Source organism: Phocoena sinus, chromosome 21, assembly GCF_008692025.1.
Source record: "Phocoena sinus isolate mPhoSin1 chromosome 21, mPhoSin1.pri, whole genome shotgun sequence".
NCBI classification, from domain to species: Eukaryota; Metazoa; Chordata; class Mammalia; order Artiodactyla; family Phocoenidae; genus Phocoena; species Phocoena sinus.
The window spans coordinates 29707232-29727526 of NC_045783.1; the positions used below are offsets into that span (position 1 = coordinate 29707232).

General features: G+C 51.5%; 1 protein-coding gene across 1 annotated transcript; it reads left to right on the forward strand.

Moving 5' to 3' along the window:
• The first annotated feature begins 15492 nt into the window (after positions 1-15492).
• ZNF703 (zinc finger protein 703) lies at positions 15493-19795 on the forward strand. The gene is given in 5 exon segments (XM_032618667.1): positions 15493-15942; positions 16948-17773; positions 17776-17829; positions 17832-17912; positions 17915-19795. Coding segments are annotated over 5 exon segments (1758 nt in total). The 5' UTR covers positions 15493-15705; the 3' UTR covers positions 18475-19795.
• The last annotated feature ends 500 nt before the right edge of the window (positions 19796-20295 follow it).

Consider the following 20295-nt stretch of genomic DNA (forward strand, 5'->3'; position numbering starts at 1 on the left):
AGAGTGGATACCTTCTAAAGCATAAAAGTCAGGGCGCAGAAGCCATAATGGAAATGATGGATAAATTTGTCTACATAATTTGTCTTTATATATTTCACAAGCAAAGTCAAATGACAATAAACAGATGTTGAGGAACATTTGTGCAAATACATGTGTAATAATAATATCAGGGCTGCCCTGGTGGTGCAGTGGTTAAGAATCCACCTGCCAATGCAGGGGACACGGGTTCAAGCCCTGGTCCAGGAAGACCCCACATGCCGTGGAGCAACTAAGCCCGTGCACCACAACTACTGAGCCTGCTCTTTAGAGCCCATAAGCCACAACTGCTGAGCCCACGTGCCACAACTACCGAAGCCCACGCACCTAGAGCCCGTGCTCTGCAACAAGAGAAGCCACCAAAATGAGAAGCCCGCACACCGCAACGAAGAGTAGCCCCTGCTCATCGCAACTAGAGAAAGCCCGCGTGCAGCAACGAAGACCCAACACAGCCAAAAATAAATAAATAAATTTGTTTTTTTTTTAAAAATAGTAATAATATTAATATCAGCATTACTTAATGTAACAATAGAGCATTTGGAAAACACAGCCTATAAGAGGGACCAGACAAATAAATTTCTAGTACATAACAGTGAAATTTTTGTCAAAATGATTGTTGCTGAACTACTCGGTAAAGGGCAGTATGGTGTGGAGGTAGAGTCAAACAGCCTAGGACACAGTCCCAGTTCCACTGTTTGCCATCCATGGCCCTTGGAAAAGTCATTTAAAGGTTCTGTTGGGACTTCCCCAGTGGCCCAGTGGTTAAGACTCAACGCTCCCAGTGCAGGGGGCCCAGGTTCGATCCCTGGTCAGGGAACTAGATCCCACATGCACACTGCAATTAAGAGCCCAAATGCTGCAACAAAGATCCCACGTGCCGCAACTAAGACCCGGTGCAGCCAAATGAATAAATAAATTGGTTTTTTTTAAAGTTCTATTGCCTCAGTTTCCTCATCTGTAAAATGAGACAAAAACAGCCCCTACCTCATAAAGTTATTGTGAGGACTGAGTGAGTTAATAACACATTTCATCTAATCATCTACATTATGCCATTATTTCAGGTCCAACAAAGAAAGAAGAAATGCTGCAAAATAATCTGTGGTACAATGCTTCTTTAAAAAATCAATGTCAGATGTTAAAAATGAGAAAAAGAGAATGCATCTTAGAATTGATGAAATATGTCCATGCAAAACACTTAGAAGAGAGACTGCACAGTCCATGCTAAGTTAGCTACCGTTCTCGTCATTGAATTGGCATTCTCGAAAGACCCGTATGATGGGCGAGTTAATCCTCGATTTTATAGATGAGGAAGCAGAGATTCTGAGAGATGCAGTAGCTGGCCAGGCTCACAGGGCAGTGAGCCCCCAGCAGGCATTTCAACCTGCCCTGGAGGTGCAATAATCCACAGTTATTACAATAGCTGGCCCCCACCCACCAAGCTGCCAGGGAGTTGGGAGCTGGGTTTTGTTCTCAGTTGCATTAGCTTTCCTAAATCTAAGTTTTTCCCCCTCTGGTGTAATTACTCTGCTTCTTCCTCCCCCTTCCTCCTTTGTCCTTGGCTCTGATCTTGTTACTTTTCTGCTAATGGCTTCAGGTTTTACTGTAACTGCATTTTGAATTGTAAGGGACCTCAAATCTTTTACGGATACAGGAGGGGTTCAAATAAGTATAAAGGTAAAAGTTAGTTTTTAAGGATGACACGCAGCAAGAAAAAGGGAGAGAGAAGATGCCCACGATCACACACAAAGGCATACAGGCTCAGCACAGACACCTCAAGAAAGCGCTCACAGCCCACTCTCCAATCCTACCGCGGAGGAACTGTGATGCATGCCGTGTATCCTCACAAGATGTAGAGCTCAGCTCGCCTCTGGAGCTAGGTTGTCTGCCACACCAGACTCTTTTTTCCCATGACCCAGCAAGACACTATGGGTCAGAGGGGGTAGAGGGGACTTTGGGAGGATATGAGAGGGTGGTTAACTTTTCTAGGACATTCTCTGGCTCCGCTTGGTAACCACCCCACCCAAGAAAAAGCATCTCTTTGAAAGAGTGTGAGTTTCTCACTCACTATTGCAATGAGTCTGAGGCAAGGGAGTGCATCCCATTAGCTCCAGTTGGAACCAATGTAAAAGGGTTATCATTGTTTCTAATATCAGAAAGGGAGACTTCAGAAGATACTTCATTTGAAGTTTTGTAGCGGTCTCCCCACAACCCTAGTGGCAGCTCAGGACCCGTGGCTGTTAAGATCACAGAAAGATGCCACTCGCCACTTCTGCATCATTTCCCCAAGTGAGGAACCTTGATATGCTACCTCTTCTACCAAGCTTGTAATGCTCATGTTAAAAGACAATGAATACCCAAGTTCCCGAGGACTGACATCATCAAACTGAATGTAACTCAGTTTAATGTTGAAATTGTTAACCATCTTGGGTTAGTTAGTGTGGTATCTGAGAGATGTATTTCCTTTAAAATTTAAAATATCTGGCGGAGTTTCTGTGAGTTCTGGGCACCTTGGTGCAGGTCTAGCTAACTGGTAGCTCAAAATGGTTAACAGATAAAGAAAAAAAGAAAGATAATAAATAAAGCAAGGCATAGTATCGTACTGGGTTCTTCCCTCCCACGTAGGGAAGACACAAGCTGGCTAGAGGATTGTATTTATGAATACGCTTGGATTTTTCAGGATGGAGAGGGTTTTTCTAGAACTCCTGTCCACTCTCCCACATGCCCTGAGACCCGTTTGAGTAGAGTGGTGAAGAAGCAAGTTTAAAAAGATCATTGCTATGCAGCTGCTTCCCACTAGCTATCTACCTTACGTTTGGTAGTGTATATATGTCCATGCCTCTCTCTCGCTTTGTCACAGCTTACCCTTCCCCCTCCCCATATCCTCAAGTCCATTCTCTAGTAGGTCTGTGTCTTTATTCCTGTCTTACCCCTAGGTTCTTCATGACATTTTATTTTTCTTAAATTCCATATATATGTGTTAGCATACGGTATTTGTCTTTCTCCTTCTGACTTACTTCACTCTGTATGACAGACTCTAGGTCTATCCACCTCATTACAAATAACTCAATTTCGTTTCTTTTTATGCTATGATGATCCATGTAAAAAAGAAAAATCATTGCATTAGGGCGCTTTGCCATGGGACACAGAGAGAGCACGCCATCCCTCAGTACCCCTGAATGGAGACTACTGTTCTTCCTCCAGGACGGAATAAAATGCACTCTAGGCTCTGATCCACCAGACAAAGAAAGATATATCAGCAAAGGAGGGGAAAGGTGAAGACTGGTGTTTGGCTCTCCTTTCACATACACGCAGTTCATCTCTAAGGCTTCCCAAAAAGCAGCTACGCACCAAATCCCTTCCAATGTCATCTGTATCCGAGCCTCCTGTGAGATAATCCTCATAATGGAATATTTAAGAAACAACATATAAAGCACCACCCTTTTTTCTCACCTGAAGATTTATTCTCCGTAGGACGTATGGTGTATACGTCTGTCTACACACAGATGGTTGCAGGTGACTTTCTCAGCCGATGCCATCATGTTTTTAGGCTCTATATGTTTTTCAATATATGAACCTAATTTTTTTCTGGGTGCAAAAACATAAATTTTAGAGATCAGAGCCCAGAAAATAGAGGCGCCCAGAGACATTTCCAAATTAAAACACACATCCATCAGAAAAAAACTTTTTTTGTCATTTGCAGCCAACAGAAATGCCTATTGTTAGGACATGCTCATAAATAACTTGATTTTGGTACATGCTTTCGTACCATACAGAAGATGAATAAATTATATGTGATTTACAACCTTTTTCATTTTTATTAGCACTGCTCTGAAGAGTTTATGTAAAGGACGTGCCAGAGCAGTTATGCCAAATGTTTTCAGGCGCTGGTATTGATATTACATAAATTAAGGTGTTTTAATTTGCATCTTTAATTAACTAAATACTGGCAGAAAAATAAAACACAGGGCAGCCCTGACTCATTGCCTCTATTAAACTGCTGACGTCTCCGAAAAGATGCTTTAAGTAATCCAATTCATTCAGAGAGGTGGAGGGAGGGGTATTAACACTCTTATTTGGCAAAATATACTGGGGTTTAAGAAACCAACGTCCTACTTTGCTTGCAAGGTGGCTGTGGCGAGCACGTAGCGTTCTAAGAAGGTCTGCATTTGTGTCCCTGAGGAAGGAGCTGACCGAGTACTTTAACTATCCATCCTGTCCAGGTCTGAGCCGAAGCCTGGAGAGAAGCCCAGCCCTACCACTGGGCATGGGCAGGCTCCTGGGTGCAAAGCCTGGCCACACCTGGGCTGGTTGCCTTTGTCACCCAGGGGCTGTATGGCTGCCTGTCTTGAAAAGACAAGCTGGTTGAATTAATCCAATGGTCTGATGGATCCCATACAACGTAATCATGTCCAAAAACCAAGGAGAGAAATAGTCAAAAATCCTTCACTGGAATTAGCTGCTTCTGATTAATCCTTTCCATCAAATCTGGGACCCCCCAAAAAAAACTATCCTAAAAAGATGTTCCAGCAGTACCCTAATTCTTTCCCACAAGCCCTGGGTCCTGTCACCACCTCCTGAGACTTTTGTTTTCTTCTCCGTTATAATTTATTACAGGATATTGAATATAGTCCCCTGTGCTATACGGTAGAACATTGTTGTTTATCTATTTTATATATAGTAGCGTGTATCTGTTAATCCCAAACTCCTAATTTATCCCTCTTCCACCCCCTCCCCCCTCTGGTAACCGTAAATCTGTTTTTCTATGAGAGACTTTTTAAAAATTCACTCTTACCATGGACACAATAGCTTCTTTCTCATCCAAGTTCTTCCTTTCCCCTGCTTTCTGAAGCATTCTTGATTTTTGCTGTCCGTTTCTCCTCTCCTGGTAAGGCTTCATCTTCTATCATTTTCCCTCCAGACTTTCAGGGAGGAACAGCTCTAAAGAGAAAATTACAACTTCCACTGGTTGGCCAGAGGAGAGAGCCTGCTCCCCAAACACAGGTGAGAACATTTTATTTCTCTTCCCTAAACCCACAGGGAGTGAGCCACCTGTACAAGCTTTCCTGTTGTCCCGTGATTCCCAGGGTGTCTGGCTTTAATTCTCTACCGGGACTGGGAGGCATCACGTTAAGGGTGGACCTCTAGGGGCTCATAGATGCCTACTGGGCTGACCAGAGATGTCACCCAGGGAGAGGTGGGTCGGGGAATGGAGTTTACATTTCTCCTCTGTTCACACTGTCTCTGCACCTTCGTGCACATGGTCCCTTCTGAGACAGCCCAATTGGAAGCAGTTCAGGGCAACCCAAGCCCCCTTGTCTAGACCTCAGAGTACTGTCATTATGCCATGTCCCTACCCCAGCGTTCTTCCTGGATGTTTTTCTTCCCTTGCTCCATGAGTAAAGGATGGGCTCCAACTTTTTTTTTTTTTTTTTTTTGCGGTACGCGGGCCTCTCACTGTTGTGGCCTCTCTTGTTGCGGAGCACAGGCTCTGGACGCGCAGGCTCAGCAGCCACGGCTCACGGGCCCAGCCACTCCGCGGCATGTGGGATCTTCCTGGACTGGGGCTCGAACCCGTGTCCCCTGCATCGGCAGGCGGACTCTCAACCACTGCGCCACCAGGGAAGCCCTGGATTCCAACTTTTAATAAAGAAAATGCTGTCCTCCTTTGCCAGCATCCTACCCCCTCCCCCATCACAACCCCTACCCCCAAATCGCACTTTCTTGTCGTTTCTCATCTTGGCAGCTCATCAGTTGTTTTTAAAACAAAAACATGTCTCCTGTCATAAATAAGATTGTCATTATGCATTTTGACTGCAGTGAGGAAAAATTCACCCGGGGCCTGATGTGGAACAGGAATAAACATAATAAGGGGTCTTCCCTGGTGGCACAGTGGTTAAGAATCCGCCTGCCAATGCAGGGAATATGGGTTCGAGCCCTGGTCCAGGAAGATCCCATATGCCGCGAAGCAACTAAGCCCATGCGCCACAACTGCTGAGCCTGTGCTCTACAGCCTGCAAGCCACAACTACTGAGCCCTCATGCCACAACTACTGAAACCCGCGTGCCTAGAGCCCATGCTCCGCAACAAGAGAAGCTACCACAGTAAAAAGCCTGAGCCCTGCAATGAAGAGTAGCCCCTGCTCGCTGCAACCAGAGAAAAGCCCGCTTGCAGCAACAAATACCCAATGCAGCCAAAAATAAATAAATAAATTTATTTTTAAAAAAACCCAAAACATAATAAGGAAAAATACACCATCTTCTCGGCATTTTTAATTACCGTAGCTTTTCTGGTTTGGATTGTTTGGGTTGTTTTCATTGTTACGGTTGTTTTTATCATTTGTTCATTGATTCATTTATGCAAGGAAATTAATGAGAAACAAAGAGAGCCTGGCAGAAAGCGGTTGTGTTGAATGTATCAGGACAGGGCTTGGGTGATGTGGAAGGGGCGCCTCAGGACACCTGAGAAAGGTCTTCAAGATGTTAAGAATTCTACTTTAGACAGCCTGGAAAGTATGTTTATCCTGATTCCACGGCCCATCAAAACTCTGCCCAGGGGCTTCCCTGGTGGCGCAGTGGTTGGGAGTCCGCCTGCCGATGCAGGGCACGCAGGTTCATGCCCCGGTCCGGGAAGATCCCACATGCCGCGGAGCAGCTGGGCCCGTGAGCCATGGACGCTGAGCCTGTGCGTCCGGAGCCTGTGCTTTGCAACGGGAGAGGCCACAACAGTGAGCGGCCCGCGTACTGCAAAAAAAAAAAAAAAAAACTCTGCCCAGTCCTGACTCTTCCCAGTGTCATAGGGTCAAGGTCACTAACAAAAGGTGAGCTTCAACTCCGTGGACCAAGGAGGCCCAGGCGTTGGCCTGAACTTCAGGAGACAAGAGGAGGGCTCATGCTGTTTGTCTTTGCAGCGAGAAGCTAACAGGTGCCAAAACGCCTGTATTTTTTTGTTTTCTTGGCGAATGGTCGATAAAGCAGAAAACTCTTATCATCTCAACGCTTATTGAGAAATCACATATCCATGCCCTTTGAATTTTGCAGGTAATACCTATTCAAAAATGCAAATATTAAAAGAAGAACAAAATAAAGACGACTTCCCCCGCCCTGGGTAGCACTCTGCTAACAATAATTACTGATGTTGTGATTTGATGTCTTCCGACGCTTCACAGGCCTCGTGCTGGAAATTCATGGTTAGGACTGGATATAAGCCTCCATGGACACGACAATATTTCATGCATCGTCTTTGGCGCGAAACTTTGCCTTTTCATGAGCGTGCACAAAAAAAGTCCAGACAATCCAGAGTTCTTGTTAGGGTTCACTGATTGGGAAGCTTGCAATATTAAAATGTGATTTCATCAATATCGTGGATTCTTTTAGGCCAGACCTAATATTCCCCTCCTTCTCCTCCTACTAAATGAGGGAGCAGCTGGGAATAGGAGGAGGAGGAAAGCAGGAGAAGCATACACGTTTTCCGAACTCCAAAGATGGAAACAGAACCCCTTCTTGGTGAGCCTTTAAACCTCTCCAAATAAATGTGACTGGAAGTTCCTAGAGGTATCGCCCTTGTTTCCTTGCCCGAATCCCTCGGCTGAACTTCGAACTCACTCCAAGTCTATCTTACCTACTGTGTTAAAAGGGACTTGTTTAGGGGGCTTCCCTGGTGGCGCAGTGTTGGGAGTCCGCCTGCCGATGCAGGGGACACGGGTTCATGCCCCGGTCCGGGAAGATCCCACATGCCGCGGAGCGGCTGGGCCCGTGGAGCCATGGCCGCTTAGCCTGCGCGTCCGGAGCCTGTGCTTCGCAGCGGGAGAGGCCACACAGTGAGAGGCCCGCGTACCGCAAAAAAAAAAAAAGCAACTTGTTTTGAATGCATACAGCTTTGGGCCCTGCAATTCTACTCCTAGGAATTTACCCTATAGCTTTACTAGCACACGAGGAGAATGATATATATATATATATATATATATATATATATACACATAGATATACACATACACATATGGTTATTCACTGCAGGAGCAAAAACTAGAAACCATCTAAATGTCCACCAGCAGGGGACAGGTCAAATAAACTTGTGGCACATCCATGTAACAATGCTGTGAACCTGAAAATATAAATTAAAAAAATGCAGAAGCCCGTGATGCAATCTCCAAAATACATTAACTTAAAAAAAAAAAAAAAAACCAAGTACAGAACAGTTTGTGTAGTATGTTGCCATTTGTGTATAAAAGGGAGAAAGAATATATATGTATTTGCAAGAATACAAATATACAAGAATACATATGTACAAAATACCTCTGGAAGGATGGACAATAAACTCATAGCATTGATGCATTGGGGAGAGAAACTGGATGGCTAGAGGGAGGTTTTGTCCACTGTACAGTCTCACAGTTTGGGAATTTGGCACCATGGGAATCACTTCATCATAAATAAATAAGTGCATTTCTCCCAAAAAATTAATAATAATTTAAATCACTTTTAAAGGGGTCTTATTATGCAAATCTTCACTCTGAATGGACCACTATACTTGGATAATTCCAGCCATCAGCTTGGTTGGGACCCCACCTCTCGGGTTTCCTTCTCCGAGCAGAGGCTGGCAGAGGGCCACGGAAATAAACACTCCTCGAAATTGTTCTGACATCTTGGAATTTGGTTTTATCAAATACAACCAGTGGTAATTGAGCCACTACCTGAGCAGTTTTCCCCTTTTCTCTAATCGTATTTGTTGAAATGAATTTGGAGCTGCACATCCCGCTAGTCAGGAGCCCAGCCTAGGAAAGGGCATACTTTGGACAAGTTTAAAGGCCTATACACTGCCAGAAGTGGGGGCAGGGCAGGGGCGGGGCGTGGGTGTCAGAAGCAGGTACCTGCCCTGTGTAACTGAGATATTCACAGTTTGCCACCAAGATCTCCTGCGGGTCCAGTAGTTCCAGCTGGGGGATGCTCAGAACATGGGGGCAGGACAGCTGGGGAAGCCTGGTCCCTGCTTCCCTTTCAAGGACCTCCGCTGTGCTCTTGGACTCCCCTTATACCCAAATGAGAGATGGTGCACGAACACACCTAGAATGATTCATCCTGTCACCCAGAGGTGCTCAGTAAACGTGGTAGAATCTGCATTGAACTTGAAGCAAATTCTCTTAAGAACAGTGAGCAACTGGTACAAACTCCTATGTATAAAATACATTAGCTACAAGGATATATTGTACAGCACAGGCAATATACCCAATATTTTATAATAACTTGGAATGGAGTGTAATCTAGAAAAATATTGAGTCACTATGTTGTACACCTGAAACTAATATAATATTGCAAATCAACTATACCTCAATTTAAAAAATAATAAATAAAACAATTTTTTTTAAAGAAGAATAGTGGACAACTAAACTACAGGGTAATTAGCAGGATTTAAGTTAGAGCCTCCTGACTTTTTCTTTTAATCTGCAAAAGAAGCCCACAGATGCCCGAAGGAAAGGGCTGCCCCACCTTTTAGGAGCTGGGAATGTGCATGCCAGGGAGGTGGCCTGGACTGACCAACTCGCTCTGGTCCTTACATGCTCTGGGATCGCCTTGGGCCTGCACCTACCAAGTGGCCAATGAACAGAAATTGAATAAATTCATTGAATCCAGTTCCATTAATTAAATGAATGTTCAGCTTACTTCCTTCTCTGCCTCAGTTTCCTCTCTACCATATTCTCATTCCTGGACACAAAAATAAAACGCTGGTTGCGAAGACCAGTATTCTGGAAGACAGTTGAAGTCATTTGCTTTTTTTTTGGCCATGCCACGCGGCATGTGAGATCTTAGCTCCCCGACCAGGTTTCGAAACCCATGGCCCCTGCATTGGGAGCAAGGAGTCCTAACCTAAACCACCAGGGAAGCCCCTGAAATCATTTGTTTTCAATGTCTCCTCCTGTGGGCCTCCATCTCACTCAGGCCTGCACTCAGTAGGTTGGCTCAGAAAAAAGCTACTTGGATTCGAATCCCGGTTCTACCACTTTTTGAGCTGTGAAACTTGGACAAGTTACTTAACCTCTCTGAGCCTCAGTGCCTCACCTATAAAAACAAGCATAGTCCCTACCTCATCTGTTTGTAGTGAGAAGCTGAGTGACTTATTACAGGTAAAAAGCTCAGACAGGCTGGCACACTATAAAGCTCCATAATGTTATTATTACAGAGTAAATACTCACTGCTAATCACAGCTGAGGTGTTGGCAGATTACTAAAGTATAATTCCTCCCAGCAGTATTTGCAACTTAAAAGAGAGAAGAAACTTGAAGGCCCAAAGGAACAAAGTAGTCAAGGGTGGACTGCCCAGGGCTAAGGTTGATGTCTGGGGTGGGGCAAATTGAGGGAGGAGAACTTCAAAAGCACACCTCCTCGCATCCCCCCTCCCTGCCAGCCCTGCCTATCTCCCCTTGGGCTGATAGGAGATTAAACGAAACCACTTCTTCAAAGCACCCTCCCTGCTCAAGGACCAGGATCAAACACAGGGCTGGGAGATAAGCTCAGCCTACATTTCCTTTGTCCATTCCTTCCCACCACTTTTCCAAAGGACAACTCAAGGGGGAGGGAAAAGTAGTTAATTCCTCCCTCTTTTATCAAAGGGAGTTTACCTCCCCATCTATAGGGCCATGGGGGACGATGGGGCTGTGATAGGAGAACAAGGGAGAGAAGGAAGCCTCTTCTTGCTGTGCTGACCAGGGTTGCTGTGTGACTTAGACTCCCCCAGAAGCTCTGGGAGCCCCGGCCTTTATCTGTCAAAAGGGATAAAAAAACACCTGCCCAAAATAACTCAGAAAATTGTTGCGGGATGATGAACGCAAACATGTATTTGGGAAAAGATCCTTTAGCAGGCTCATATAGTTGACATTTTGAAAAATACGAAGTTCATCCACCTTGAGTCTTTTTACTAATATGGTGAGGGGAGATAGAAAGAAATAACCCGCTGTATGTAAAATTTCTTATTCGTTCATCAACAAAACTTTCACTGGGCACGTATGGCATTCAGACTGCGTGCATTCATACCCCCATCTCGTACCAGCTGGGACTTGGGGCAGGGTACTTAACCTCTCCGTGCCTCCACTTCCTCCTCTGTGAAATGGGGTGACAACAGGACCTACTTCCTAGGGCTTCTGTGAGGATTAAATGAGAGAATTGAGGAATTGTGCAAAGCTCTTCCAACAGCGCTTGGCTGTCAGTGTTGGCTGCTGTGATGAAGACAGTTAAACATCCCTCTAGGCAATAAGAATACAAAGAGGATGAGGGCAATACAGAAGCATCCACAGTCCAGCAGGAGAATGGACAACTAAATAAATAATGGCAGATGCCCTGTGATGAGTGTAAGAACATAATCGAGCTGTGAGAACCAGAAGAGGGGGCTACCAGAGTGGGCTCCCTGGCAAGGCTGGTCCTTCTTGCTTTGCCTGTTTGTTCCCACTGTTCCTTGGGCTCCTTTGGTCTTCTCATGCCCGGGGCTGTGTCTGAAGCCTGGGATGGGGCAGACAGAGGCAGTGCTGAAATCAGGGCTCCTGGCCAAGGCAGTAGTTGCCCAGTGGCTGAAAGATATTAAGCGCCAGGGAGGAAAACCAAGTCCCCTGTGAGGGCCGACATTTCAGAATTCTTACAGCTTGTAAAAAAAAAAAGAATGTAAATAGTTACCCAGTGAGATATTATTTCTTGTTGTTGCCATTAGGGCTTGAGTGTCACAAAGAGAGAGGCCGTGATTCAGGCAATTCCACCTTGGTGAGGATGGAAAAACTCCACATTAAGCCCACACGACACACACCTCCCACCTCTCCTCCCAACCTGACTCAGGCGTTTTTTCCTGGGTGGTGAGTTTTATGTAAATTGAAATCATGAAAAAAATCTATAAATATTCAGAATTTCCTAAGGGATTTTCTTGATGGCTTCTGAGAAGCATTTATTTTTTTAAAGACTCCTTTGACTGGAGGCTGGGGGAGGGGTACCCTCATTTGGGCAGGATGCTGGGCCGACTTGGGTGTTCGAGTGGGTTCCCAGTGCTGGGAGCCTCTGGATCCAGATGTGCAGGGACTGTTCTCTAGAGCAAATCGCCCCACAGATGCCAACGATGCTGTTGGTCACAGCCATCACTGACCTGGGACTTTCTCTGTGCCAAGCACTAGTTATGTGATATGCATTGTCTGTTTGGGGCCTCCCAACTCTGAGGTGGCCACTCTTAGGTTTTATACCTGAGGTTTCCGAAGCTTAGGGAGGTTTCCTTGCCCGGGACCACCATGGTAATGTGGCTCAGAGGTCTGGTTCCCAGAAACCTGACTCCAAGGGACCGCTCTGTCACCCACTGGTCACTGGCCTTTGGGTAAGCGACTAAACCTCTCCACGCTATAAATGGGAATGATAAAGGTACCCTGAAACTTATCAAGAGCCTGACACATAGAATTGTAATTCTTCACCTCATTGGCTGGGGGCATTCTCAAGCAGCCCCACCCCATCCTACTGTCATGGTGCCCCTCCCTCTCAGGGCAATCTGGGAAGGGTCCCTTAGCCACAGGACTGCCACTTTTCTGCAGAGGAGGGACTTGGGCCCTGTACAACACTGTCTTGTGTGGCATTTTCAACCACACCTCAGCAACCTCAATAAACACGGCCCAACTGAAAACTTCTTCAGCCTCATTCTCTCCCAGGTGACAAGACATTCCTTTGAAAACGGACTTGCTTTAGGCCACTAGGGCCCCATGTAGGACTCTGTAGAGGGTAACATTTCAGCTAAGTGAATGTCAAGTACTGATTGTAATAATCGTCTAGTACCTTTTAATTAGGCCTCTGGCCTGGCTGAGTATGGTCTTCCATATTCCCTCCTAAGGCGATTGGGTGGATCCAGCCAAAGGGTTCCTGCTTTCCTCATCAGCACCCGAAAGGGAAGCATGGCCCTATTCCTTTGCTAGCACTTTCCAGGAGTGGGGAAGTAGGTCTGGTCTCCACCTAAGTGCTGTCTGGCACCCCCGTTCCTAGTGATTAGCTGTGAGCTTAGGGAATGGGGTTTCTTAAGGACAATATATGATTACCTGGGCAAACTCTCCACCCTCCATCCCGAGCCTGGTCACCCTGTCCTCACCTCCTCTGCTCTCCCTTCCTTTCATTCATTCCTTACCTTCTTCTTCTCCTTTCCTCCCCAAATAGAGAGTAAATATTTTATCTCCCACCCCCCCACCCCCCCACCCCCCACCCCCCCCCCCACCCACCCCCCCCCCCGTCTCCCCTCTCCTTCTGCTGCCTCCTACCCCTCTAGATTCCTTCCAAATTCCTAAATGCCTTTGTCTCTCACTCCTCCCCTTTGTTCCCAACTGATTCCCCATTAATCATCCCTAACACACATCTGCTGGGGTCCTAGCAGGAGTTCTTGGCTGGCACTCACAGCTGGGCTGGTTACGATAATCAAGAAGGGGTCTTTCATCTTTTCCTGTCTCCTAGGGCTCCCCCCTTCCCAGCTTCTCCTCCTCCAAGATTGCCTACAAAGGCCCACCTTCTTCCATTCTGGAAGGTTCTGCCCTCTCTCTGCAGAGCAATCTCCCAAAGGCCAAATGGCCTCATAGGCTGAAGCAGCCCTGAAGCGGATGTTTAAACTTGGTGTTGGCAGTAGCAAGGATGTCAGAGGGCTCAGAGGCTGGCATGAGAAGGGGGGGTGGGCCGGGTGTAGGGACCACCACACCACAATAAAATAAGTGAGGTCCCCCCTCCTCCTTGTAGCCCTCTTGCTGCAGTATGGAATACATCACCCAGTCAGGGCATCCCTTGGCATTCGTGGTAACCTAATTTTACCAGGATTAAAACTGGGGCAGGGAAAGCTTGTGTAATTTCTCAGAGGTCTACGCATACTGTCCAAAAACCAGATGGATCCAGGAAGTACATTCAGTTTAGTGTGTAATTGACGTGGTGCCTGCTGCCTTCTTTACTGAGCATGATAAAGATTGCCATTTGTTATTTCTGTGATACTTGTTTCTTTTCCATTGGAAGAACCCCTTTGAAATCATCTGTCCCCGTCTTGGGATCTCATGTGATCTCAAGGCGTTGATCAACGAGCAGCAGAGTCCTAGAGCAATACGCCCCGAGTGACAGGCCTGACAATCGGGAGTGATGGATTCGGGCTGGGAAAGCGGTACTCGAAGCGAGGCAGTGACACCAGCGCGCCTCCGCTGGCCGCCGAGAGCAAGGAGAAGTGGTCTCCCCAGAGGCCGGTACACAAAGGGCCAGCTTCACCTTCTGATCGGCGGACCAGGACCTTTAATGTCCAGACAAGGACTATGTGAAACCTCTGCCCGGTGCGAAGCTGGCAATGCATACTTCATCCAAAAGGCACGGGTGGGAGGGGATAGGGTGAAGGAGGATACTGTTGTTTTTAATAAAAAGTTTTTAATTCCAAAATTCCCCTGGCAAAACCTAGTGCATTTTCCCCCGCGAGAAAAAAAGGATGGGGGTAGGGTAGACGCATCTCTGGAGTTTGCATCGACGTGCAGCACTTACAGAGATTCCTCCCTCCTCTGGGATGCTGACCTCTCCGTGGTCTCCACCCGACCCCCAATAGCAGCTAGGCCGGGTGCAGTGAGAGAATTTTACGCCTCTAAGCAGAACACCGTAAGAAACCTGAAACATACCAAACATCTAAACTATAAATCAGTGCGCAGGCACCTCGCGCCCGGCGCATCCGGGAGGGGCGCACCGCCTAGGGAACCGCGGCTTATTACGACCATCTCACCCCGGGAGGGACACCTCAAACTTGCAGGCTTTGGACCGGACTGGCTCAAAGTTGTTGGAGCGGTTTGCGCCGCGTCCCGAGAACCGTGGCTGCCTCCGAGGCTCGGGCGCTTCCAAGTGAGGACACCCGGGAGAAGCCAATTAGGGGAAGAGAGCTGGACCCCGAGCAGAGCCGGGACTGAGCCCGAGCAGAGCCCGAGCAGGACCAGAGCAGAGCTGGGGCTCTGGAGGCGCGGCCCGCCCCTAGGCTGCCTCCCGGAAAGGCTTGGACTTGGCAGTGCCGGAGCCGGCGCCAGGAACTCCTACCCCACCCCCAGCCCACCCCGCCCCACCCCAATCCACCCCATCCCACCCTACCCCAGACGCACACGGCCTGTGGGTGACTGCCCCCGCCAGCACCACCCCTCGGCGGTGCGAAGCGAGAGAGGGCAGAGCGACAGGAAAGCCAGCGGAGGATAGGGAGCAGAGCCCAGGGTCCCGGAGAAGCCCCGTCCTCTCTGGGACCCCCGGGGCAGGGGCAGCCCAGTTGGGGGGAGGGGAGGAATACGGCGGGTGGTAAAGGCCGAGGCGGCGGGTTCGCGGGCGAGGCTCCTTTAAGGCTCTCCCCTCCCACCGGCGGCGCAGGCCTCCGCCCGCCGCTCTCCCCGCCCCGGGGTCCCGGCGAGAGCTGCGATTGGGCGGGCGCGGCGATCCCTTTGAAGTGTAGCTGCCGATCGCGGCTATTTGACGTGCGGCTCGCGAAAGGCGAAGGTTTTTGTGTTGCTCGCCGGGGCTAGCGGCGGCGGCGGCGGCGGCGGCGACGTCGTCGTCGTTGGAGGAGGGGTGGAGGCGCAGCGACTGCTGCACCGCGCTCGGCGCTGCGGAGCGAGCCCACCCGCCCCGGGAGCTCGCCTCCCGGTGGTCCCCCTCCCTCCCCGCCCCCCCAGTGGCGCTGCCTCCTCCAAATGAGCGATTCGCCCGCTGGATCTAACTCAAGGACACCCGAAAGCAGCGGCAGCGGCGGCGGCGGGAAGAGGCCGGCAGTGCCGGCGGCGGTGTCCCTCTTGCCTCCGGCGGACCCCCTGCGCCAGGCGAACCGGCTCCCTATCAGGGTCCTGAAGATGCTGAGCGCTCACACCGGCCACCTCCTGCACCCGGAGTACCTGCAGCCGCTGTCCTCCACTCCCGTCAGCCCCATTGAGGTCAGTCCCCTGGTCGCTAACCGCCCTGCGCCGGCCCCATTCCGCCCACCACTGCCGGGCCCTGCTCCCTGCGCCCCGGGGCTCGGTGCGACGCTCAGATCCGGCCACACTGGCGGACGGAGTGAGGAGGGACGGAGAACAGAGGGGTTAGAGCCACCCGGTGCTCCCCAGGCTTCTCCGGGAAAGGTTCCCCTCCCACACTCGCCCTTCGGAGCTACGTGTTTTCTCTCGGATTGGGTTTGCTCTTGGAGTCTCCCCTGGGTCCTTTACTTCTCCTGGGCACCCAGTGTTCAGGCCAGAGATGATCTCTTCTGGGCCTTTTCCGCCCGCCCCCACCCCCACCCCCACCCCTCCACCAGGGTTTGTTCTCTCTGAAGCTCGATCGCCCCCGTCTCACGCCGCCTCTGTCCCATCCGGTTAGAGTGCACTACGCCCAGGCACTCCCGACCCCAGGTCTTTCTTCCTCCCACTTGCCTGGGTGCCCTCCCCGGGAGGGAGGGGCTACAAAGAGAGCGCCAACGGCAGCCCTGGCTTCAGAACGCGCTTCTCCCGGCTCCTACCCCGCGGCGCCACCGCCAGAAACCCGTCCCAAGCGAAGTTACCCAAACTGAAGGAATAAGTTTTAACCCGGGCCTAGAGGCGGGGAGATGAGAGGGCAGGAGTCGAGTCACAGCCCCTCCCCCAGCCCCGAATCCAGAGAGGTCACCTTCTCCCGCGGTGGCCTTTGGTGGACTACTTCCACTGCCCATTCCCTGGGGCCTACGGCGCACTCCGGAACCCGGTGGAGCGAGGGATCCCACCGACGGGCAGTGTGAGCGCAGTTCCGCCCAGCTGCCCCGCCCGCCCGCCAGGCCCTCGAAGACCCTCTCCCCGAGGCCCTCCCGCCCCGTCGCGCCGCCTTGCATGCTCCCCGCGCCCACCCCCCTCCCCTGGCGCCCCGCTCGCTCGCTCCGTGGGTCTCTGGTCTCACCCCCGTCTCCCTTCCCTTACCACTGTCTCCCACAGCTGGACGCCAAGAAGAGTCCTTTGGCGTTGCTGGCCCAGACTTGCTCGCAGATCGGCAAGCCGGACCCGCCGCCCTCGTCCAAGCTCAACTCGGTAGCGGCGGCCAACGGGCTGGGAGCGGAGAAGGACCCTGGCCGCTCGGCCTCGGGCGCCGCCTCCGCGTCTGCGGCGCTCAAGCAGCTGGGGGACTCCCCGGCCGAGGACAAGTCCAGCTTCAAGCCCTACTCCAAGGGCTCGGGAGGCGGCGACTCTCGCAAAGACAGCGGCTCCTCCTCCGTGTCCTCCACCTCCTCCTCCTCCTCCTTGTCCCCGGGAGACAAGGCGGGCTTCAGGGTCCCTAGCGCCGCCTGCACGCCCTTTCCCCCGCATGGAGCGCCGGTCTCGGCGTCGTCGTCCTCGTCCTCCCCCGGCGGCTCCCGGGGCGGCTCCCCGCACCACTCTGACTGCAAGACCGGCGGCGGGGGCGCCGGCGGGGAGCTGGACAAGAAAGACCAGGAGCCAAGCCCAGCCCGGAGCCCGCGGCCGTGAGCCGAGGGCAGCGGTGGGGAGCCGGGTGCGCATGGCGGCGCCGAGGCCGGCGCCTCCGGGCGCAAGTCGGAGCCGCCCTCCGCGCTGGTGGGGGCCGGCCACGTGGCGCCGGTGTCGCCCTACAAGCCGGGCCACTCGGTGTTCCCGCTGCCGCCCTCCAGCATCGGCTACCACGGCTCCATCGTGGGCGCCTACGCCGGCTACCCGTCTCAGTTCGTGCCTGGCCTGGATCCGAGCAAGTCTGGCCTCGTGGGAGGCCAGCTGTCGGGGGGCCTGGGCCTGCCCCCGGGCAAGCCCCCCAGCTCCAGCCCGCTCACCGGGGCCTCCCCGCCGTCCTTCCTGCAGGGATTATGCCGCGACCCCTACTGCCTGGGAGGTTACCACGGCGCCTCGCACCTCGGCGGCTCCAGCTGCTCCACCTGCAGCGCGCACGACCCAGCTGCGCCTGGCCTGAAGGCGGGGGGCTACCCGCTGGTGTACCCCGGGCACCCGCTGCAGCCCACCGCGCTCTCGTCCAGCGCCGCCCAGGCCGCGCTCCCCGGCCACCCGCTGTACACCTACGGCTTCATGCTGCAGAACGAACCGCTGCCGCACAGCTGCAACTGGGTGGCGGCCAGCGGGCCGTGCGACAAGCGCTTCGCCACCTCGGAGGAGCTGCTCAGCCACCTACGGACTCACACGGCCCTGCCCGGCGCCGAGAAACTTCTGGCCGCCTATCCGGGGGCCTCGGGCCTGGGCAGTGCCGCCGCGGCCGCTGCGGCCGCCGCCTCCTGCCATCTGCACCTCCCCCCGCCGACTGCCCCTGGCAGCCCCGGGTCGCTGTCCTTGCGGAGTCCACACACTTTGGGACTAAGCCGGTACCACCCTTACGGCAAGAGCCACTTATCCACAGCCGGGGGCCTGGCCGTGCCGTCCCTCCCCACAGCCGGACCCTACTACTCACCATACGCGCTGTACGGACAGAGACTGGCCTCAGCCTCCGCGCTCGGATACCAGTAACTACAGCCCTGCTTCCCTCCCCAACCTCCTCTCCTCCCCGCCGCCGCCTCCCTTCCCCACCCGCCTCCGCTGCCTCCTCCACCACTGCTTGTCCCTGCCGGACCCCCGCCCAGACCCCCCCCCCCCACCGGACTGTGTATTTATTTACTGTAATGTTAGCTTACAAGCTGGGAATATAAGTGCATTAACGGCCCACATGAGTCAATGGTATGCAAAGAGTCTGTTCCCCCCCAAATAATATTAATCACACAGGTAACTACATGTCCCCAGTCCCTCTTCCTTTCTCTTCCATTTTTTTCTTTTACTTAGATGTAAGTTTCCGATTTTTTTTTCCCTTTTGCGCCTTTTTTTTTTTTTTGATTGGTTTGGTTTTATGGGGAGGAGGGGGAGTTGGGGGTTCTTTTTGTTTTCCCTTCCTGGGGAGTTTCTTGCATGCTTCTTAACTGTTCAAACTACACTTCCTCCTTCTCTTCTCCCCTCCTTTCCCCTTCATTCCTTCTTGTTTCCATCCATTTGAGGTTCTGTTTTTTTCCTTTGTACGAGTAACAGAGAGGAGGTATTTTTTGTAAGGCATTTGGGGGTGCAGGGAGCGGCCTTGGGAGCTAGAGGTCTTGCCCTCTTATGGACCTGGAACTTTGCTCTGTGACCCCTGACCTGCCACTCTCTCTCCCTAGGCTCCTTGGTCTGTGCCCTGGCCCCCCAAATTAGAGCCTTGCTCCCCGATCTTGCTCTGAGCACAGGTCAGTGGCCGGAGAGGCGCCTCCAACAGAGCCTTTCTCCTCCCAGACTCTTCCAGGCCCCAGACCCCGGGTGGTCACACTGCCTGATGGTGAGGGGCCCCGCAGGGCTCACTTCACTGAAGTAAAAGTTCTAGAAGGCCCTGCTGGCATGGAACTTTGCTCTTTATAGTTTGCAAAGTGCTTTTATAGTCATTGTTTTTCTCTGGCTATTGTGGCTGTGGTCCCTGTCCTGGCGATGGGTGCTGGGTGGGTGATTCTTGCTAGATCCTTCCAAAGCAGACCAGTGGTAGTATCAGCTGACAGCACAGCCTTTTTAGCACCATTGGGGGAGTTAGGGAGCACACGGATCACAGCAACCCCGGTGGCCCCCTCCCAGGCCTGACCCTAGAGTCCCCAAAGTTGGCTGTGGGCTCCCTCAGTTACTGGGATTGAAGGCTCGGCCCCGGGGTCTTCACCCAACACCCTCCCTCCCTCCCTCCCGGCCTTATGCAGCTGCGCAAGGGCTGCGGGGCCTGTTTGGGATGAATAGAGCTCTCCCTTGGTAAGACTTATTTTGTTAATAAATGGAGTACTTGGCTATATTCACACCGTGGTGTGTTTCTCTCTTGCCTGCCCCACTGACCCACTTCCAGACGCCTAAGCAGATGCCCTTCTTTTGTTCTTGTTTAAAACACCTTATGGTTTCCTTCTCAGATTTCCATTCAAGGACGAGTTTAATGCCTTTCCTCAAGAAAGCAGGGGAGAAGAAAACAAAACTTCTGCCAACGCGTTACAAATAACATAAAACGGCCCCTTTTTTTCCAACTTGGTTATTTAGCTCCCAGCCTCACTTCGAAGGCCTTGCCATTTCCTGGGGACAGGGTGGAGGGAGTGTGTAAATGTGGATTTTCCTCTGGGCCTAGATTCGAGGTCCAGGGGCCGAGAAGGGAACCAGGCAGGCCCCAAGACCAAGAGACTCGGCAGCGCCGCCCCGGAGCCCTGCGGGCGAGCAAAGACGACGTGCCTCTGGCGCCACCAGGTGGCGGGAAGGCGAACGACTGTCGTCAGCCCCGACCGCGCCATCCGCGCTTCGCACTCCAAA